This window comes from Tribolium castaneum, chromosome 2 (assembly GCF_031307605.1).
Source record: "Tribolium castaneum strain GA2 chromosome 2, icTriCast1.1, whole genome shotgun sequence".
Classification (NCBI taxonomy): Eukaryota; Metazoa; Arthropoda; class Insecta; order Coleoptera; family Tenebrionidae; genus Tribolium; species Tribolium castaneum.
Window position 1 is genome coordinate 5,969,612 of NC_087395.1, and position 22,504 is coordinate 5,992,115.

General features: G+C 33.7%; 2 protein-coding genes and 2 long non-coding RNA genes across 8 annotated transcripts; 3 read left to right on the forward strand and 1 right to left on the reverse strand.

Moving 5' to 3' along the window:
* Positions 1–19: 19 nt before the first annotated feature.
* On the reverse strand, positions 20–4,327 carry LOC135265473 (uncharacterized). The gene is made up of 3 exons (XR_010333159.1): positions 3,975–4,327; positions 3,474–3,923; positions 20–3,413 (listed from the first exon to the last, which is right to left on the reverse strand). It is a non-coding gene; the product is annotated as an uncharacterized LOC135265473 (long non-coding RNA).
* A 10,619-nt stretch (positions 4,328–14,946) lies between these two features.
* On the forward strand, positions 14,947–16,759 carry LOC135265471 (uncharacterized). Its single transcript, XM_064355053.1, has 3 exons — positions 14,947–15,536; positions 15,731–15,893; positions 16,161–16,759. The coding sequence occupies exons 1-3, from the start codon at positions 15,486–15,488 to the stop codon at positions 16,556–16,558; spliced, it is 612 nt and encodes a 203-aa protein (XP_064211123.1). The 5' UTR covers positions 14,947–15,485; the 3' UTR covers positions 16,559–16,759.
* A 69-nt stretch (positions 16,760–16,828) lies between these two features.
* Positions 16,829–17,903, forward strand: LOC135265472 (uncharacterized). Its single transcript, XR_010333158.1, has 3 exons — positions 16,829–17,175; positions 17,225–17,570; positions 17,612–17,903. It is a non-coding gene; the product is annotated as an uncharacterized LOC135265472 (long non-coding RNA).
* A 118-nt stretch (positions 17,904–18,021) lies between these two features.
* Positions 18,022–22,167, forward strand: LOC135265469 (uncharacterized). 5 transcript variants are annotated; one of them, XM_064355049.1, is made up of 7 exons: positions 18,022–18,191; positions 18,262–18,301; positions 18,469–18,820; positions 18,875–19,294; positions 19,344–21,774; positions 21,825–22,043; positions 22,093–22,167. In XM_064355049.1, the coding sequence occupies exons 1-4, from the start codon at positions 18,153–18,155 to the stop codon at positions 19,059–19,061; spliced, it is 618 nt and encodes a 205-aa protein (XP_064211119.1). In that variant the 5' UTR covers positions 18,022–18,152; the 3' UTR covers positions 19,062–19,294; positions 19,344–21,774; positions 21,825–22,043; positions 22,093–22,167. The 5 variants fall into 5 exon arrangements, 4 of the variants coding, with proteins under 4 accessions (XP_064211119.1, XP_064211120.1, XP_064211118.1 ...); XM_064355050.1 differs by having other exon boundaries at positions 18,875–19,290; XM_064355048.1 differs by having other exon boundaries at positions 18,875–19,068; positions 19,117–21,774.
* Positions 22,168–22,504: the final 337 nt, after the last annotated feature.

Below are 22,504 nucleotides of genomic sequence, written 5' to 3' on the forward strand. Positions count from 1 at the left end.
GGGTACACAAACTGAATAGTCGTGATTAGAAATTTTTAATAAATCTTTTTGTTGCACAAGTTTCATTGTTGACTTACAAAATACAAATAAAAATACTTTACACATTACATCAATTATAAATACATAATAATAATAATAATAACTATGTAGTATAAATAAATGGTTACATATCGTTACATATCTACAATAAGGTAAAATTCAATCAGTGGGTTCCACATATTTTTGCAATTCTCTAATTAGAGAATCTAAATTTCGATCTCTATCAATATCGTAATGTCCCCAGGCTAATGTGTCAATTGAATTACCTAAAATGTATCGTTTATCATCGAAATTAGACAGTGCTATTTTATTCCTTAATTCGGTATACATATTATGTAAATAAGATTTGAAAACGTTCATAACACAGAAAACTGATGAAGATGAAGGATTTGTTGCAATTGCCCGATATTGTAACAGTGTTAGAGATTTATCAATTACATGTTTACTTACACCTTTAGCCTTTTTAATTAAATCATTCACTGTTTGCACACAATATGCTTTGGCACCGGTGCCATAAAGTAGTACAATTGGTACACCAGCATACTCATCTTTCATTTTACCGATAATAGACACAGTTTTAGGAATATCATGAATATTATTCTCGGGATAATTTGAAGTATCAAACCGATCAATATTCTGCTTAATATCATTATATACGTTTTCCGTATAAATTTCTAAAATTAATGAATCCGTATCCGTATACAAAAGCTGTACATTATTTCCATACTTAACTTTAAGGAAATTATAAAAAAAGTCATACATTAAAGTTTTTGAAATTTCCAATATACTGAATCCTACATAAATAGGTTTATCATACGTTACTTGAACTTTATTCATTTCTATTGCAACTAAATTTTCAGTAAAAATAGAACAATTTTTAAATTGTGGTTTGGCTATCCATGTCTCTGCTCCATACTTGTGACCGTTCTTTTTCCAATGTGTAGCCAGTTTAATATCTACCCGATTATCGACATTTTCCATGGTTTTTCCATACACACTATTATTCATGAGTTTAAATAAATCTTTTTCAAACTTATCTTTAGTCTGATTTCGTAATTTCGTATTTAAATCAATATATGGTTTGAGCCATGACGATTGATTGAATTTTAGTACTCTATGAATTTTTGTCAATTCTAGTCCATTTTGTAGAGCTTGTTTTAAATTTCGATAGTGTATTATGTAGTTTGTTTTAGCACATAGATTTGGAATGAGTTTAGCACATTTTCCGTTTGGTGGAATTAAATTTTCAGGTAGAAATGGCATATCATTATGAGAGTTGTGTAAATGATGAGGATAAGAGATATCTACTTCAAGGACATAACCTTCAGGTGTGGTATCAGTCAAATCCATAATACTAAGTGAATTAATTTCGTCTTGCGTTAGCCAAGTAAATCCACCTAAAGGGAGTACTTCACTCATAGCCCAACCATAGAGATTTGTTGCATCGAGGTATAAAATGTATGATGTCGGTTTCGAAGGGTCATAATTTGGAAGAAATTTATTATTTGCTTGAGCCGCTCGTTTAACACATGTACTAACTCCCCCACGAATCCCTTTTTTGAAAAAATGCAACATATCTATATCAGTCAATAATTCTAATTTTACATGGGTAAATTTAAGCATAGCATTCCAACTAAGAGATGGTGCTGTCACGTAATGTGCTGGATCAAGTTCATAATGCTTAAGGCACATGTTTCGAAAATTCTCAAAGACATCAGCTAATAGCAAAATATCACTTTTTAAATAGAGATCAGAATATTCGCCTAGAGTCTGACAATGGAATGTATTCCATACGGTATTAGCTCGTTGATAATCATCTTCAGAAATATGCTCATCGCGAAGTTTATCGTAAAAATCAATTTTTTGTGGTAATTCCGTGAGATCTAATTTAGAAAAATCATCGATAAATGAATATGGAAAAACCCCTTTCTGTCTAATTAACTGAAATTCTCTGTCAACGGGAAAGTATCGTTTTACTTCCATACATTGAGCATCATCCAAGGCTGCTGCCAGTTTTTCTAATGAACATGCCAAAAACTGAAAACTATCTATAAAACGCAAGTGTAAGTGCTCCTTGACTATTCGATTGTTTGAATTTAGATATTCGCCTACACAAATTTTTTTCGAAAATGTAATATATTTCTCTTTAGTTTTACCAAGAATATTAATTTCACTTTCTTCAAGGGCCAACTCTTTAATGAATAAGTGACTATCATAATTTGTTAAATTATGAAATACTATCGGAATAAAATTTGGAATTTGAAAATTCAAGTTACAATTACTGTGCGCGGCGGACCTATAACGACCCGTTAAATGACAGTGATCTTTTACTTTAATATCATTCTGTTGAAAAGGTTTTTGACAAATATGACATTCCGTTGCTGTAAGATAATCAAACTCTTCTTGAATAGTTAATGGAAGCATTGGTTGTACAATACTTAAATACTTTTTATAAATCTCTATCAAATCTATTTCTAATGCTGTAATAAAGTCAGCCACAGATGACTGTCCTCGAAAACTTTGGAATTTAGATAATTGATCGTTATATGAACATTTAATGTAATATGCACATGAATATGGTTGATGGAGAAAAGTTTTTATCGAAAATGATTGATTTGGATTTGGTGCAACTGTACTCATAGGTTTCAATAAACATTCGAAATCAGCATAAACAATAAATGGAATAGTCATTTTATGATGATAATTTTGAAATTCTAATACATTAGCGGGAACATTATAACCAAATCTATTTGTTATTAATTCATTATTTGGGATTCTAGCATAAAGTTTTCCACAATCAGTCGAAGAATGTCTATCTAATAAAGCTTGGGTTGTGAAATATTGTAGACATCCATCACAGAAATATTTTGAATGATGATGTTTTGAGAGTTGGGAAGATACTAAACGTGGCAAATTAGTTATTGTACAGTAATGTTGATTACCATCGTTATCACTCAACAATAATAAATTTATGTGTACCGGTTTCTTAAAGTTTGTAAAATATAATGGTCCCACAATTTCAAATTTTACCTTATTGTTTACATAAAGTAATTCAAGTCCGTAAACATTAATAGAGACATTATTTTGACTTTCAAATTTTGCAATACTATCCAGTTTTACAGGAAATTCAATACCTTGGAAATTAAAAAGTGTCGACCAATGTGGATATGAACTGGGCAAATGTTCTGGTCCCATAGGTAGACACACTGCTGCTACGACACTCCAACCAAAACAATGAATATCCTGATTTTGAACATTAACTATTGCCCTCTTCATTTTCACGCTTGGCGGTAGTGGGATATACGACGAAGCTTTCAATGGATTGTAATAGTTTACATTTAATTCTAAATGTAAGATTTTCACAAGTGTCCAGCCTAAAACAAAGAAGCAAAAAAAATAATTGTATTATAAAGATTTTTACAATATATAACTACCTGAATCTCGTTCCAAAAAATCCATCATTTTTTGACTAATAACTTCTTGAAAGTCATGCAACATATTCCTAATATTCGTGCCTAAAGTGACAATTCTGTTAGTAGTATTGAAAGATTTTACATCAAATATATTTTTTGACTCAATGGTATACAATCCAAATAATTCCAAATTTATTTTGATTGTACTAAATTTTTCAATTTGTGAAACAATAAGTCTAAGTAATTTATTGTGAATTTTATCCATAAATTCATTTAAATCGATAAAATGGCCCTCATCACAAATCCTATATGAAGCGATGCGTGATTTAAATGCACTGCTGAGTGCAAACACCCCATCCTCCAAGGGAGTACTTTGACAATTATTTCTATGCTGTCTACTTCTCTCATGGGCCGTAATAAGCTTTGGAGCAATTTCTTGATTACATGTAACGCACATATAATTGTTGCTAGCTAGAAAAGAAAAATTATTGAAAAATAGAGTACCTATTAGTTAAAACTTACCAGTTGAATGACATATTTTCTGTTTTTTGGCGGCCGGTCCTCCATTTTCCTGTTTTTTGACCACTTGACAATAGAGCTTTTCGTGGCGTAGTCGTGATTGACGGGTTGTAAATTGTTTATTACAGTTTTCACAGTGATGCATTTTCTTATGAAAATATAAATCAATAAATTAAACAGGTTACTAACAAAGTTTAATTATAAATTTGCTGCCTTCTGTTACTATCTTTGAATGACTTTTATTTATACTATATAAATATATATTTTTTTGTGTTCAGAGATAGGTATCCAGCAAGACCTCGAGGAGGAGCAGCATGCTTGCCATCGTGTTGTAGGTAGTATGATGTTAAAATTTGGAAAATCGCGTCCGAATTAAATGTACTTGATATGAGTGTGGGATGGAAATAGGATTTATTAATATTAATTATTAATATTAACATCATTAATATTAATATTAATATTATAATTATTAATAATTAATATTAATGGCGACTTTCGCGAACGTCTACGAGGCTTTCTAGGGCGCCGACGCCTCCTTGATCGTGAGTGAGGGGGAGTGGGTGGAATGATGTCTTCGTCGTCGTCATCGTCTCCACCCTCCACCCTATTCTCAATCCTATTATTTATTTGCCCTAGAATGGGTGACAATTGAGAGGGTTGAATGATGTCATTTTCAACATCCATCTCTTCACCCTGCCTCCTCTCTTCAACCCACGGCTCTGCCAGTGCGTCAGTGAGAGATGGTTGTTGCATGTCATTGACGCCCTGTGATAATATTATGGGTGACGGTGGTGGTGATGGTTGTGGTGACCGAATGATGTTATTTTCGGCCTCTACCACCACCAATCTCTCTGGCAGAACATCATTTTCCTCAATAATCGGTGAATTGGGTTGAGGGGGATGTTCAACGTTACCATTGATAATGTTTTCCACCTCAACCCAAGGCTCCGATAAAGCGTCAATGATGTCCTGCGATATTATCATAGGGGGTTGAGTTAATATCGCGGGTGCCGCTTCAGGAGATGTTAGTGTAACGGGGCGGGTAAACACTGGCTCAACGAAGGGGCTTTGTGGTGGTAGTGGTGGACTGGGAGAGATTGGGGGTTCTTCCACCACCACCACCATATCATTATCAAATACATTTAACTCATCGGTAATCGAATTATTGATGGGACAAGTTCCTTCATCCACAACCGGATTGAACGCCGCCTCGTCTTCGTTAATAAACTGGTCTATTAAGGTCAACGAGATGTCGTCCGAATAATCATTTTCAATACCATGTTGAGCCAGGTATTGCGTGAATGGTAAAGAAAACGATAATTCACTATCAGATTGTGATGAAGGAATAACCATAGAATCATCATCATCCTCATCAACGATTTGAACAATATTAGCAACAGCGTGATTAGCTAATTGCTTCTCTTTCACACTTAACTGACTACATTCAATCACATCCTCTTCAAGACAATCTTCCCTCAAAGATTGATTTAAAGACGACTTGGCAAATTGTTCAAATTGTGTCTCATCATTTTTGATTAATTTTGAATTAGCAGGTCTAATAATTACATCAGAAACGATATTGATTCTAGGTTTATCCCTATTAAAACCACTACGGTTTTGATAGGGATTTGCAACTTTTCCCTTCAATACTTTAAATAATAACTTTGATGACTGGTTACTTACAGTTGTCCTAGTTGAGGGACCGGGACACTGACAACACTCGTCACCATGAGTGCACGGTTTAAAATTAGCAAAATAATTTGAACACATTATTTCGTACACAGACTACCTGTACAACACAGAATGAATTTCTGCATGCACTCTCTGCACATTTATAAATTGTTAAAAGCTCCCGTCAAGGTCAACTTCTTTGTATGCACTTACTGCAACTACATTGGTGTATTCCATCAAGGTTAACATATAGACACAAAAAAATGTAAAAAGAAGACCTATGTAGACAGGATGGAGTGTAACCGCCTGTTTCAAGGACATCGTTAACCTGTTTAATTTATTGAAAAAATGAGAAAAATCACTCATATCCACTGCAATAATCAACTCTTTTTTTATAAATAAAATGAATTTTTTTGGGTGGTGTAAAAGGATTATTGAAAGTGTAAGGGAGTGGTAAATATTATGAAAAAAATACAAATGTTTATAAATATATAACATTTATTTATAAATACTACAATTAATTAATTCAATTAATATTCCATATCATTACAAAAAATATTTTTTGAAGAGTTTGTATTTTCAAAGTTGCTTCTCGATGATTGTTGATAATCATTATTAGTATTATGGGATAAAGTTGAATCAAAATAATTCCCATTTCCGCAATCAAAACTCCTCCAAGAATATTCACGATGTGGAAGACATCTTCGTAAATGTCGTCGAAGATGTTTTACTTTCAGGCGATGTCCTGGATTATTACGACACGTTATCCAACTCTCTTGATTTATGATTACTAATAGACTGATGAGTTGAGATTATTTACACAATGTTTTGTACACTTTCAACAAAATGTTTGTTTTAAAAAAAATACATTATGTAGACTGCAATATGCTTTATCGTTCAGATGGTACATGCATTTAACTTTATCGGCGTGTAATGTTGGTTGTTGTGGAAATTCAATAACTTGTTTATGTGTATATTTTTTCAAAAATTCGGCTTTTTCTTTTCCTTTTACGTAAATTTTGTCAACATCCTTCAACACATTGTTTATAACTTGTACGTGTTTCCAATATGGAATATGTCCCATATTCCAGTCAATACAATGATAATTCTTCATTAACCATTTTACTTGTTTTTCATCTTGAGGATTCAAAAGTTGTGAAGGGAAAGGGGGTTGAAAAACATAGTGTGCGAGTTTGTCTCCTCTTAAAGCAGCCAGTTCTTTAACTATAAACTTTTTTCCAATTTTGTAACCTTGAACGTCTATAATCACTTCGTTCTCCATTACTATTAATATTAATTTAGACTTGTTTTACAGATTTTGTCAACGGTGTATATGTAAAGGCTCGATCACTAATGACTAATGCATATGCGGTGGTTCCCTCACTTATACCGGTGTCTGTATCAAATTCAATTCTCAGTGCAATAGACTGTGTTTGTAAACCAGTTTTTTGCATCGAACAATCAATTATGATTAGTGGATAACTGTCGAAAAACTGTGTAGGTGTAATGTGTGTTTCTTTTTTATCTGTATAATATTATCGGGATCTAAAGTTTGTAAACATTTCATATAATATACCGAAATGGTGTTTTTTATATGAAATATTTAAATTTTCATACGGATATCGTTCATTATTTAGAAATACTCTCATATTGGTTATATCGCCTCTATCAAATTTACTCATATTTTTATCAAGTTGTCCTTCTCTACTGCTTTGAAGGCCAAAGATAATATAACGAGGTGTTTCAAATTTTGTAGAGATTTTCACAGGCCAACTACACTTTGTAGTATTTGTAAAGAGTGGCAGCGAATGAAGTTCCCAGCTTCTGTACGGTACTGCAATTTCTTTATCTTTTTCAATGGTTTTTGTCAATTTAACCTCTTCCTTTAAACCGGGCACAATATGTGGAACTAGCCATGCAATTTTATCAATTACAACTCGTGCTTTCTCATTTGTTGTACAAATTAATGCATTGACATCACTATTACTACGAATTAATATTAACTCTTGCGGTATGTTTAGCATTATATTTTTATAATCTTCTGCAAATCCTAATAGTCGATTTAATGGGATACATGCTTGAAAATATCCATCTATAGGTTTAGTGGCTTCTTCATTTAGATCCCAACCAGACATTGTTAATTTCAGACTTTCACTTTGATTTAATGATGCCAGATTTTTCATAGTTGTTGTAATACCTGGCTTTGTGTTTGTATCTACAGTTACTCCACTTACTTCATACCGTATTTCACTAAACAAAAAAGCGACACCATTATTTACAAACTTGGTTTCTGTTGCTGGTACAGTTTTATTGGTTGTAGCGTCGGTTTTAACCAATTGTCCCTCAATTAAAATTAAAATCACATGGTAGTGTACACAAATCTTCTTGTAAAGGAATTCGAATTTCATCCGTGTTTTCATATCTGGCTGTATATGCCTCATGACTTTGAAATTTGTAACCTACCACACCTTCATCCCACTCAATACCCTTCTCAATATCGAACATTTTTTATGTGTATAATTCAAATCCTAATGATTTTAGAAACAGTTTATTTTTATTACTTAATTGTTGCACGGTTCGTTTCGTACTAACTGTTTTTCTACACTTTTGTTGCTTTTTATATGAGTCAGTTCTAAAACTAATACCCATTTTCTTCTTTCTTCTGCAAATGTAATCCAACTGTTACAGTCTCTTGTTGAAAATTGACCAACTTTTCATCTTGATCTATTATTTTAAGTGTAATATTTCTGCTAGTTTTAACACTAATGGGTAGGTAAATCACATGATCTGGTGACTGTACTATTTTAAATCCAGGTGGAACGTTTGGAAAAAATTGATAAATTATGTGTACAGGTTCTCCATTTTTAAAACTTCCAATTGTAATATTACATTCAATCATAATCGAATTAAGTTTCATTATGTCTGCAATATTGTCCGAATCTTTTCCAACATTTTTCGGAACTATTTGACTATTAAATCCCAACACTGGTCCGATAGTATTTGGTTTGGTAAAGTCAACATCTTTTGTTGCTTTGATATGTGTATGTAATGTATTATTGTTTGCAGTAATAGATAAGAGGTCATTACGGAATTGTTTTTCAATTACATGTTGTAAATAGTTGTTTATATCGGTTAATTGATAACAACCGGTCGGTATTTTAAATTCGACATCCCCGAAAAAGAATTTATTATTTTCTTCATCAATATTCGGTATACTGTTGTAGACTTCAAAATTTGTAACACCCAGTTCATAGACACCATCACTAACATCAATCGGTGGATTAAAGTCAGCACTTAGTATCGCTGATTTTCCTGTTAATACAAACAGCATCTTTGATTCGACTAAACTTATAATTTGCATGTGTGTCTATATAAAAACTTTAAACATAATTGTCCACAATTATATGAACCCATTTTCTGATATCCATCATAATTGTATGTAATGTTATTACCATCATTATCACTTTTGAAATAATTGATAATCTCTGTTGGAGGTTTTAAATTGCCCATACTATCAAAGTATAATATATTATTTTTATTTTTTACATATGCTGTCCAATGAGTTCCACTATTTTTTTCTTCATCTAAATTTATAATTCCTGTTTCATTTTTATGTATAAGTTTCGGTAATTTATTACGCATATATACACCTCTAAAATTTGGAATTTGTAATAGTCGAGCAAACTTTATTATTTCAATATTAGTGAGGGCGTGACGTGGTAATTTTACTGGGAGTTTTTTTTCTGATATCATTTATATGGATCAATGTAAAGACCTTTCCCTTTAGTTTTTCCTACACCTTTACCGCTACTCATTTCCATTGCTTTATTATGCCGCATAGTTTCCTCCAACATTTTTTTATCTACCGAAGCTTTATTTACAGCAGTCGCTATCCCTGCAGCTCCTCCTCCTAAAGCGCCTAGAGCACCTAATAGTGGTAATAGGAATGGTAAAAAAACACCATATTTAGGAGCAACTAGAACTCGTTGTTTTTTTGTCTTCTTTTTTTTACCCTTTTTACTTTTAGCTCCCATTCCGAATTTTACTTTGCCTTTCATTATACCAGCAATTGCTAATGCAGCTGCTTTTTCCCCAAACGATGCGTCTTTTGCTTTTAAACGTTCAACTGCTTTACTTAATAATAACTTATCTGCTTCGTGTCGTTTTTGCAAATTAGTTTCGTTGGCGTACGATATATCGTGTTCTTTACAAGCCTGATCTAATTTATTTCTACCACTATGTCCAAGTGCAATTTGTTCTTGTAATTTGGTTCCAGGACCACAAAACTGATAACCCGGTATATGTAATTCAATGGGTAATTTATTTATTAATTTATTTATTAGACCCCAACCTCTCTTTGTCAGAGTTGAATCAATACTATGTTGAGAATCACAAGTCTGTTTATTATATAACTTCATTTATTTACTTTTATCCATACAGCAAAAGAACAATCTAGATACTAATTTAATCTAAGGTTACAAGTTGTTTATATTTAATTTCTACTCTTATTAACTAACTAACATTCTATACCACTATCACAGCTACTTGATGAGTCGTCAGAATCATAGTCATCAGAATCATAAAACATCATTTGTCGCTCTCTACTAAAATACCATATTTTAACAGTCATTTTGTTTATTAAATTATTTCCACACAACTGAGAATTCTGTCCTATTACTGTATTACAACAAAAACACTTGTAGTTTAACACTGAAGTCACATGTAGATGACAAATGTGAAATCTCACTGCCATAATCTTCACACATTTTAAACAAAAGAATTTTCTTTTACTACAGTCCTTTGGAGACAGGCAAAAGAGCATGTAGCAGTAAGGATCTGAAAACATTTAAAACTTAATTTCTACAAGTACATACAATCTCATATTACATACCATTGTCAACTTCCATTATGCTGATTTAAGTTAGTGGTATATCGCTATAATTTTTTGGGCATTTTCAGGATCCACTTGGCTAGCTGTGTAACACGGAGTTTTACACTTATGACAAAGGAAACCATATTTTCTAAGTAACTCTTTAAATTCTTCTTCATTACACGTAATGTCAATACTTAAAGAATTATTCCACCCATCTGGATTAATAATAGAAATGTCCTTAGTGCTGCACTGCTCACACACAACCACTCTATTAAAGAAACGTTCCCAACCACCTTCCAAAGATATGTGTCCTAACTGGTTGTGGAAACACGTTTCTTCCACTATTATGACACCTTCACAAGTAAAACGATACCACATTTTTTTACTACTTTAATATTGAGAAATACTTATTAGATACTGTTTTTGAATTTGTATTGAATTTTATATATATTAGCTGCAGTGACCTTGAATGATAAATAAAGAGGGAAGTTGTTGGCCTTGCAAAAGTGGGGAGTAACATGAATGGCCTTGACCTTGAAAACATCAAGGTCCAATAATGTCTTGGCCTTGAAGTGGTAGGGGAAGTGGAGGGGTTGGCCTTGAAAAAGTAAGAGAGAGAACGAGTGACCTTGAAAGAAAGAGAGGGAAAATGGGCGGGGTCAAACTCAAGGTCAAGGTTGTGTTGTGTTGTCCCCCCATTCGTTATCTACTCGAATGCTGTAAAAGATATCTTGTATCGTGTGGGATTATCTAAATTTAAAAAATTACCCGAACCACTACAGTGGGGAATTGATAATGAAGAGAAAGCAAAGGAGAAGTTTGAACAGATCACAGGTATAAAGGTAGATTCATGCGGCTTTTTTGTTGATAAAGAAAAAAAATTTTTAGGTGCAACACCAGATGGGTTAGTGGGTTCAATGCTATTGTTGAAATTAAATGTCCATTTAGCGCAAGAAACACAAATATTAAAACTGCCATAGAACAAAAATTGATTAAATACTTAGAAATAGATTCTCAAGATGATAGTAAAATAGTTTTAAAAGAAAAAGATAATTACATGCATCAAGTACAAGGTCAGCTCCACATTACTAATCGCCAAACTTGTTATTTTATAGTGTACACCTCTACAGATTTAAAATATTGTATTATTGAGAAAAACGATAGTAAATATTGGAACGGAGGAATGATAGATTGTCTTGAAAATTTTTATATGAATGCCATGTTACCAGAAATAATTGATTCAAGACATAGTCGCAATTTACCATTACGCAGCATAATAAAAAAGGATTTGTAAATAATATTTCAAGTTTAGTTTTAGAGATTTTTACATAAATACATAATATGATGATAAGCATTTTAATAATAATTATAATTTTTAATTTGAACAATAAAAGTAAAAAAAAACTTCCTCAGTGGGTTGACACCTTGTCGTGGTGAGGGAGCTCAGTAGTTCTATCACAAAACCTGTACAGAACGAAGCTAAGTACCAAAGTTTTAATCATCTTTTTTTATATTTTTTTTAAAACAGGAATAATTTTATTGTTAAAAGTATTCAAAAAAATAGCGAGCGTGATTACTCGTATTTCAAAATCTCATAAGATACGTTGATAGCAGTGTCTACACAAAAAAAACGTAATGCAAATCTATAGGTACCTAATTATTTTGTTAAAAAAATTAATTCCGAAATCATGTGCTTTAATTTTATACCATTATTAGAGAAATCGCTAAAATTCCTATTTGTGCCGATACATTTCTCTGTCTTGAACAAAGGCAATAAAATTATTATCTTGTGGGTCACCCCAATGGTGGTTACCTCCAGCGGTGCGTCCTAAACCCGTCATAAATCTTCTTCCAGCTAGCTACGCATTCGAAGAAGGATGCATTAAAAGTTGCCTACTTACAATTTAATTTTTGCTTTATATCTATCAATTAAGAACAGTTAACAAAAATCTAAAATATCTCAGGTCTGTATTTTTAAATTTCCTATAAAATGGTTTATTTAAATTCTCAATACAATGCACCGTTATCAAAAATTCGTATCAACTTCATTAACAGACATTTTATTTAATAAAAAAATATCTAGCCATTTATTTTAATCAAGAATGTTTCTTGGAACTACATTTACTTATAAAGAAACACTGCAAATGTCAAGAAACTCTTCAAGTCTAAATTTGCGGCTAAAAACAGTAAAAACAGTTTACACGTAAAACGTATGCGCCAGCTCCCAGAGGGTCTTGAGCCTTTTAAGTTACTAGAGCAGGCAAGCTGCTGCGCGATCATGTTTTGAGCCATGCAAATGAGCGATAAACACACATTTAACAATAGCAAATAAAAACAAAAAGGTAATAATAATTGCGACCGCAGAAAGGTATAAATAACTCCTCGAATAATTTTTTTAATAAGAAGGTGACGCGGATTTATGCAAAAGTGGAATTTGCAAGTAAGATTTTGTTGTGTTTGCGAGCTGTTTGAGTTTAGGTCACTGTGGGAAAATTGAGGAAAGTTACATTAGTTTCTTACCAAGGACATTAAAACTATTATCACGTTGCCATTCATTGCTATTACCAAACTACTAAGCACTACAAAGCAACTACCACCCCGTCTGCATGATACGAAAGCGGCTAAAGAGACCCAACGTCTGTTTTAACCGGAGCGGAGCGTCTGACCGACCACAACATTCAACACTACCGCTATTCGAGAGTACATTAAAATTTGTTGTAAATCGACAAGGACAACAAGTCAAACGGTAATGTTGTGGGAAAGAGACTGCTGGTAGACCTGCATAGTGCAGGACGTGTCCCGCCAACATTTCTTCGTTTTTCCAGACGCAGGACAGTCGGCCGGAAGCCACTGTATCACTGTGTTTCCCGCTAAATACTTCACTGGCGTAAGTAATTAAAAATTTCCTAACTACGTTTGTGACGCCGATCCTCGTTAATAATTTATGATTCATTTCAGCAAATGGAGAAAGAAAGTTGTGATTAATTGTTGGTTTACGTGAAACGTAAAGTGTTGAACATCATGAAGCTTTTCAGGAGCTGATCAGTTAATTTCCAACTTCAGGAACTTGACGCCTAATTATTATAAATTACGTATTATGATGTATTCATTTATTGTTGCTACGCTTTTTATTTGCTGTTTCTCTTGATTTCGTTTTTGGAAAGAAAGTGTCAATTAACTTCCGATCGATTTGGGAAATCCATTTCATTCACCTGTTCTTCACGGCTTGGCTAACATTCGTCCATCAACTAGAACATCGTCGCCGAAGAAAAGAAAATAATTTAAATTTTCCACATTTTTTTACCAAAACGGATTTTAGTACAATAAGTATTGACGTTATTTCCCACAACTTTTGGCCAAACGTATTTGCATACAAATAATGGAATTTAACGAAACAGATCAAAGTTTCAAGTTTAAAAATCAAAGGGAAAACTTTGCAGATAATTCATATTTTCGCCCTAGGGGAAAGAATAAACTTATCGGAAGTATTGGAACTTTTCACATGATTGTATTTTTCTTTTTTGTACGGCGTATTTCCCACTTTGTTGTATAACCATCAGGCACGGGGAACTTTAGACGGGTGCTGCGATTTAAGATTGCCGATGAGTAATGAGTTAAGTTTTCTTCCTCTTTAATTAACATTTAATGAATACTACATCACTCCATCTTCCCTTCTTTTTACCTTATTTCACGTGATTGACTAAGAAGAATAATTAATTATATGCGGACTCGCGTGTTGCTTATAATTTTGTCATAACAGCATTGTAATTAGCGTCTAAAGTTACCCTTGTAATACATGCACACAACTTTTAAGAAAGACTTTCGAAAAGTTTGACTCCAATCACCTTCTCAATACATTTAAATTAAGTGGCGCATTTAGTTAATTGTCTATTTGTTGCAAATGTTAAATTAATATTAATAACAGTATCGCAATCATTTTAAGTACATGCAGCTGCAGAAAAAATGAAAATTAAGACACGCTGTAGACTTTAGGTCTTTTACTCGTACTTCTTGTGTAGGATTGCAGAAAATTATTTTTTTTGCACAGATTAAATTCATCTGTCATTAGCATAACTCGCAGAACTTTTCTGATTTTGATGTTTATTTCAGTCGTAATAACTTAAATTGTAACTTTTTGTAATTATTTCCAGTTTTAATTTATTTGGGGGAGTTCTTTATTATTAACGATACGAAATGTAGGAAAATTAAATAAGCCTAAAAATGTATTTTCCAAATGTGGCCACTGACTTATGCAATACCGATTACACATTCAAATAAAGAGTTATCTACAAGTTAAATTATGTATATCTATTAAACCAATGTACCTATTTAATATTTATGGTATTATTTGTTGAAATCTCATTTAATTTAAAAAAAAAAGCTATTTGTTGTTAATGTATTTTTTGCCACAGTGAAGTGAGTCAAGTGCGCAAAAATTTGGTAATTCCCCGGTCATGGTTGACGGCCATCGAGTGAAATCACTCAGAAGTGAAGATGTATCTGTGTATTTAAAGACTTTCACGGACGCGTACCGGAGTCTAATTGCTGGCCAGTAAATTATGTAAATTTCCACACATGAAGCGTTTATACCTATAAACACAGAAACGAAACTAGTTTCAAACAGTTTGTGTTGCGCTTTGGCGGGAGCACAGTATTTGAAAATAATTTGTAGATTTAGTGGCACTCTATAAATAAAACGAGAACGAGTTTGATCGAACTTTCATTTACGATATGATGACTAAACCTTGCGGCTAATGTGTTACTTGCTATAATTTATTGCGGCTACAGTCATTATCAAGTGTAGTGTAGTTTGTTATTCGAAAATTGTAACTAGCAATGTATCAGTTTGTGTTTACAACTGGCTTAAATGGGGACTCGGAATTTCATAAGGATTTGAGCGCAACGAACAATCTTTGCAAACTAGTGCAAGTAACTGTAAATGCGTCTTCAGCGGCTAATTGTGGAAGACGATGGTGAAAAATTGCTACGTCTTTTTTATTTTAGTGGTGCTTGCGGTAACGGTGAGTACACTTTGTCTAATTGCGCGAAAGTATTTGAAACCGATTCGAGGAACAAAGTCGGAAATTGCTTTTAGAAAAAAACAAACCTGTCGATCGAGTTTATGTGAATAACCATGAAAATGTTTAAACAAACCGCTGTTCCATTCTACTGATGATTACTTTACTTAATACTTTAATCACTGCAATTGTTGTAGGTGTATATTGCAGAGACGCGACCTCAATTTAAAGAGTCGCTTGAAGCCATCTCCAAAGTGACTGAAGGGATTAATGATAGCGCTATCACTTTTATTAAACATCTAACCGGCGAGGCGTTAAAAGATGACAAGAATAAAACTAAAACCAGGATTTTGTTCCGAGGTACGAATCAATCTTCGTCTACTTAGCGCAGATTTATAAACCTAGTCCAAGGTTAATTTCAAAATGGCATAAATTCAGAGAGTGGTTTTGGGAACAGGAAACAAACACGAAAAAATGAAATTTTGATTGAAACGCCACTGTTTGTTTTTGTTTATGTCTTTACATAAAACACGTAACCTTGACCTATCGTCCACACTTAAACAAGTGTGTTTATTTGTCCTTATTTTTTGCTTGAAATTTGTTAGAAAACTAATTGGTCGCTTTCAGGGGATTTGCTGGGCGGGGAGTTCGGCGACCAGGACATAATATTTCCCGACACGTACCAAGTGATTTTCAATGATGTTCCGAAAATCGACGGTCCTCCTAAGTGTGCCGAAGGCAACACTTTTTGTGAGGACTTTGATTCTTATCCTTACAACCACGTGAAAAACGTGCTTAAGCGCAAGCGGGTGCATACTGATTTATTCGGCAAGGACGAACCCCTCGATGAGCGCTACAGCATCACCAACAGAAACGGCGACTTCGAGGCGTTCATCTGCACGAGCATATCCAAAACGATTTTCCCCCGAGTTGGCATCAACAAAAACAACAAGTGGAAGGTCATAATCAATCAAGAGGAAGACGGATACATTCAAGGGATTAGGACGGAAATTTGCCGAAAGTAAAGGGTTGAAAGTTGATTTCTGTGTCGGTGACAGAGTGTTGCGGGGAAGGGGCGGCTTGTGACCTCATCGGCGACAGGGCGAACGGCTACATAACCAGCTGCAAGCAAAAATACATGTTGCGGAGGATGATGTCTTTATCTGAAAATGGGGATCCCGTCCCGGACACATTCCAGTTACCGTCAGCCTGCTGCTGCTCTTACAGGAAGGATCTGAGTTTTTTGTCCCGATTTGGCGCCGACGATGTTTCCTTAAGGTCGAAAGGGAAAGGAAAATAAAATAAAGAATGTGATATAAGTTATGTGATTGAACTTTTTATTGTAAAAACGGCAGCGGGATTATTTATTGAATAAAATCATACAGAAGCAAACCACAACCAATGAACGAACCCTTCTCCCCACCTCTGGCCGAAACCCTAAACCCTTTCAACTTTCCTAATCACTTATTTACGATTCTATTCAACATTATTCTTCGTGGCTGCAAACGTCGAATGTGGGTGAAGTGTGTTTTCGTCTGTGTTTATTTTATGACTATGGAAGTGGTTAGTTATTTCTTTTCTCTTTTTCTGGATTTTCTTATAGTTTTTTTAGTCAGTATTCAAGCAAGTCCAGCCTGGCAGAGTAAGATTTATCGCCTTGAAAATGAAAATTTAATTATTTTTTATGGCAGGAAACAATCACATCGTTTTTCCGAACTCGCTAGAAGAGCATGAAACTTTCATTGCTCCAAAGTGTAGCGGTAACAAAACATTTTGTGAGGACGTCGGACATTACCCCAAAAATAAATTTAGCGTAATATTAGAAAACACCACATACGGGGAAGATTATTTCATGCCGCAAAGCACCGCCGAGGAAGAATCTATCAAAAATCGATTGTACGGAGTAACTGAATATTACATCTGCAATTCTCACGTCCAAACGCAATATCCCAAAGTGGCGCAAAACGTCAGAAACGAGTGGAAATATGTTTACAATTTTGATAACTACAAGCAAGGCGTAAGGACAGAAGAATGTGTGTAAGTGCATGAAGTGATTACGATTTCTACTTTCTTATTAGAGCTGAAACAGCTTGCAGATCATTCCAGGGAACGCCGCGGGAAGTTAGGACGAAGTGTATGCAAAAGTACAGCGATATGTTGCTGTTGGTTGCCGATGAATACGGAAAACCTGTGTGGGATTTATTCTGGTTTCCTTCCGCCTGTGTCTGTGCATACGAACCAATTATTAATTTTAACCGAGTTTAGGAGAGTTTGCTGACAACTAATTTTCCTTAAATTGCGATCAATAGACGTGTCTTTGAAGCTGAAATGTTATACCATTTCCCGGTACAATAAAACTTTGATTCTATACATTCGTTTTTTTTTTCCACCTTTTCTAATGAAATAAAAGTAAACATGAGTTTTGATGTCACGGCGACCTGTAAATTCTTGTGAAAGAATTTCGTAGTCGAATACCTTTCGGAGCCGGTCTCCTGCTGTTAGTGAAAATGATGGTCAAGGTGGTGGACGGTAAGTATCATTAACTCTTAATCCTTTGCTGTTAGTGTCAGATGTACCTGTTCAGAAGACAGTACACAACCTTCAGTGGCAGTGGAAGAAATGTGGGTTTTTGTGTTGGTTTTTGCCGTTTTCAAAGAGGTAGGAATATATCTTGTGAAGCGCTGTGTGATTAAGCTGTTACAAGTTTGATTAATAAATTGATTTTTAGTTGGGCATTCAAGCCATGTCATTTAATCCAGCCAAGATGGGTAAGTTTAGCAAGCGTTAATCAGTGTAAACTAATCTCAGAGAATATAACAGAATAACACAAAGTTTTTTAATGAAGACACTCTAATTTTTTCTCTCATTCGTCTTCTAATTGTGTAATTTTAAACTGGTTTTAATGAGGAAAGAAGTAGTAAATTCGTAGTTTTAGATGATCGCAAGGGTTTGACCTTTCCGGATTCGAGTGAAATTGGGGGTGATTTTTTATACGAGACGGTGGTCCCCAACTGCCAAAATCACACGTACTGTGAACACTTGGACCGCTACCCTAACGAACTATTTTCCAAAATATTAAAAAGCCGCGAAAAGGAGTTTTCTCGGTACTTTCAGAGTATGGCAGTAATAGAGCCCATTATGAGTAGGAACCAAGACACTTCCTGTATTTGTGCATCACGCAAAAGTATTATATACCCAAAAGCGGCATATAATATAAAAAATAATCTGAAATTTATCTACAACTTCGATGGATACAAACAAGGAGTGTCCGTAGAGGTCTGCGTGATGTAAGTTTTTTAAATTTTATTGTGAATAAGGACGGACTTTAGTACGTGTTTTAGAAAAAATCAAATGTGCAAATTTTACGAGAAGGTGAGAAAGTTAAAAACAAGGTGTCGACAAAAGTTCGTCGAAAAATTGTTACTGACGGCTGATGAAAATGGAAGACCGTACGCTGATAGGTACAGATTTCCATCAGCTTGTGTCTGTTCGTACAAGATAATTAGCTCTAATGTGTTTTTTACTTAAAGTTGGGGTAAGTTTCGTAATTTAAATTTTGTTTCACCTACTAACTCATTTTTAGTAACTGCAGAGTAATACATTTACTTTGTGGAGAAGTGAACTGAGACGATTTTATCCCTGTAATTATCGCAGTATTAGGTGGAAGAAAACGATAGGTATTAATCACAATTTAGTGAATCCCAGCTAATAATTCTTGAAAAGTAATTACGTGTGATTTGTGTGATTATGACGAATTGTAGGTACGTAAGTTATTGTGGACTAATGTGTGTTTTTATAATTAAATTTTAGCAATTTTAGTCCGGACGTTAGTCAAGTTTTTATTTATTGTTACAAGCTTTACCAGTGTCTGAAACTGTTTAAGCATTTTATGAAATATTATGTTAGAACTAGCTTAAGCATTAAAAATGTACAAACAGACGAAAAGTATTGTAGTATTGTAAATTTATGTGTACTATAAACTGTAATTAATAAAGCTGTTGATGTTCGAATGAACTTATTTTATGTGGGAAAATGAATAAAATTTGTTGCAAACAGGAAAGCTATTAATAACTGAAACTTAAATGAATTTCCTTCAGTTTTGTTTGAGGAACGGTGTGGTCTGATGTGCGTCCGTGATGCTGAGTTATTTGTATTTGAAATAAGAAGCCTCTAATTTAATAGTAATAGGTGAGTTGGTTAAATTCAACCAAAACGTAGTGTGGGCTCTTCTTGCACCTTTATTGTAACAAAAAAATTCCACATATCTCACTCTTAATACTTTAATTAATTGCTGTTGTGGCACAAACCAATTGTTAGATATAGTATTTAAATAATGCTTGAGGAAATAAGAATTTTGTTAAATTTTGTCCTGCAACGGTTTGTTAAATCTTACATTGTGCGTGCAGAAATCTTCAAGTCGAAAAAACGATCTTATGTTGATTTAAAGAGTTTATAGCTGCAAAATATACATTTCTTCGATTTATTGCTTGACTTGTTATTTCTGGAGGAAAGTGACGGCAAAAGCAAATAGCATTGATACAAACCATTTTTTATTTGTTAACAGATTCAAGTTTGGTACAAGCTTGGGTGTAAAATAAATTTTTCTATAAGTTTAGTAGTAAATTAATTAACTAGTGGCATACTAAAACCAAATAAATACGGTTATTTATTATGTATTGCTTTTATTTTAAGAAAACCTAAAGCAATTTCAGTTACAACTTTAAATACTTTATTCGCGGTAAATATTATATTAAATCAACAGGTGTAATAAAATCGCTGAATTTGAATGAACCATTGTTTTTGATGTTGCTGTTGCAGACTGTTTATTGAATGTTACTTTGAAGTAATTACATAAATTAGATTCATTGGGCATTAATTATATGATATTTGAATGGACACTAATTAAATTCACTGAGTCAGTATAGGGAGAATAAAAACGTTTCTGAAATATTTGTCTGAATGAAATTAAATCGATTAAATATTTGCGTATCAATCAAGCCAGGGATCGCGTTTATTTTTAAGGAGTTTTAAAAATTCTGACGCATCTTCTCTGTTATGCTTTACACAGTTTCGTGGATCTTCCTTGAAGGAGATTGATGTGGCCAGTGAAATCCATCTCTGCGTCACTTCTTAGCGCAAACCCTTTACAATTTGTTGGAAGTTAAACTGATCCTGCAAGCTACAGATACCTCCCTTGAATAACTTTAGGAAAATGCGACTTTCTCTCAGATTTTCTTTAATTAGCAGATTACATAGTTTATGAACGTGATGTAATCATGGCCAGAAGTTCCAACAGTGGAGCCGTTCCATCTATAATTATGTAAAATCGATGCTTTGGGATGATTACCAACTCTAGGGTACCTTAAATGGCATTGTTAGAGCGAAAAAGCGGTTAATTGCTTTTAAATGAAACCGTAAAAGGAGGAAAAATGTTCCTGGCCCTAAAGACAGGTTTAAACGCGGCATAAAACTTGAATGAACGTTACTTAAATACTTACCAAATGCATTCTAATTTCATTTGAATTTTTAAATATTTACTCCGAATTTCAAAACTATATTTTTCTTGTGGCGATAGGTAAGTTATCCAGATGCTCGTTATAAACAAAATCTGTGTCATATTCGTTTTATAGCTATCCTACTAACATTCATTGTTAAAATATTGTTTCAGTTTGAATAGGTACAGCTGTAATTGTAGTCGAGTTTTGGTAAACAAAATGAGCAAAGTAAACACGCAGTTTTTATTTAAAAAATGCTGTAAAAATAAAATCGCAATTTATTCCTGGATTAAGTGCTCAGTATTTTTAGATACTCCGATAATAATATAACTAAATCAACTTTCTAAGTAGATAACGAATGGGGGGACAACACAACACAACCTTGACCTTGAGTTTGACCCCGCCCATTTTCCCTCTCTTTCTTTCAAGGTCACTCGTTCTCTCTCTTTCTTACTTTTTCAAGGCCAACCCCTCCACTTCCCCCCACCACTTCAAGGCCAAGGCATTATTGGACCTTGATGTTTTCAAGGTCAAGGCCATTCATGTTACTCCCCACTTTTGCAAGGCCAACAACTCCTCACTCATTCAAGATGAATCGCGCAATTGTCCTTACTCATTTTCCACCCCAAACTGTATAAAAGTTAATGTGTTGTGTTGTGTAACACAGTTCTTGTGTATATCTACAATAACAAGCAATTCTTAAAAAATGGAACCCATCAGAAAAAGTTCTATTTTTAATACTCCTGGTAAGTTTAATATTTTTTTAGTAGTTTAGTTGGAAATAATTTTTTTTCAGAGGATATCATAGTTTGTCCATACGACAAAAACCACATTCTTCTTTGGTTTCGGCTCGAAAGGCACATTTGGAAGTGCCATCGGGCCGATAAAGAAAAGCAAAGGGCCTCAAGTAAAGTGATGGTGCAAGAAGAAGAGGAGAACTGGGATCATTTTAATGAGCCCAGCTACCTCGACTTCCTGAGGAGTAAAAAGAATCATAATGCCTTAAATTAAAGAAGTAAGTTTTATTGTTCTTTTTCAACAGTAATTTATTGTGAATTTTTTAGGGCCGGGGTTCTTTCGTAGAGAATAGTGTAGTTTAGCTAAGTAGTAGTCGTAGTAAAATATAAATATTATATTATTGTATAAAAAAATAAAAGTTGTAAAAAAAAAAGCTACATGTTTTTATGTACACCTATTTCAACCTACTAATACAAGTAAGTGTGACCAGCAAGCAGAGTCGCTCCCTGTTTCAAGACCACTCATTCCCTCTTTATCTTTGATGTTTTCATCTCACTTTTTCTCATTATTTCACTTTTTCAAGGCCACAATATTGGTGCATTTTCATTCAAGGTTAAAAAGTGGGGGTATAGTTAATATATAGAATTTAGTACAAGTTTGATAGCAGTCAGTACTGATTTAATCCTCCGAGAAATAAGAATATAAAAAAGTGCATATATCTGTGTTAATGTCTAAGAG

What these genes read in the sequence shown, in the direction of transcription:
- LOC135265471 (XM_064355053.1), top strand. Translation starts at nt 15,486, where the DNA reads ATGGTGAAAAATTGCTACGTCTTTTTTATTTTAGTGGTGCTTGCGGTA. An exon ending in TAGTGGTGCTTGCGGTAACG is followed by an intron (nt 15,537 to 15,730) that starts GTGAGTACACTT and finishes CAATTGTTGTAG; the next exon opens with GTGTATATTGCAGAGACGCG. An exon ending in AACCAGGATTTTGTTCCGAG is followed by an intron (nt 15,894 to 16,160) that starts GTACGAATCAAT and finishes GGTCGCTTTCAG; the next exon opens with GGGATTTGCTGGGCGGGGAG.
- LOC135265469 (XM_064355047.1), top strand. Translation starts at nt 18,153, where the DNA reads ATGTGGGTTTTTGTGTTGGTTTTTGCCGTTTTCAAAGAG. An exon ending in ATTTAATCCAGCCAAGATGG is followed by an intron (nt 18,302 to 18,468) that starts GTAAGTTTAGCA and finishes TCGTAGTTTTAG; the next exon opens with ATGATCGCAAGGGTTTGACC. An exon ending in TCCGTAGAGGTCTGCGTGAT is followed by an intron (nt 18,821 to 18,874) that starts GTAAGTTTTTTA and finishes TACGTGTTTTAG; the next exon opens with AAAAAATCAAATGTGCAAAT.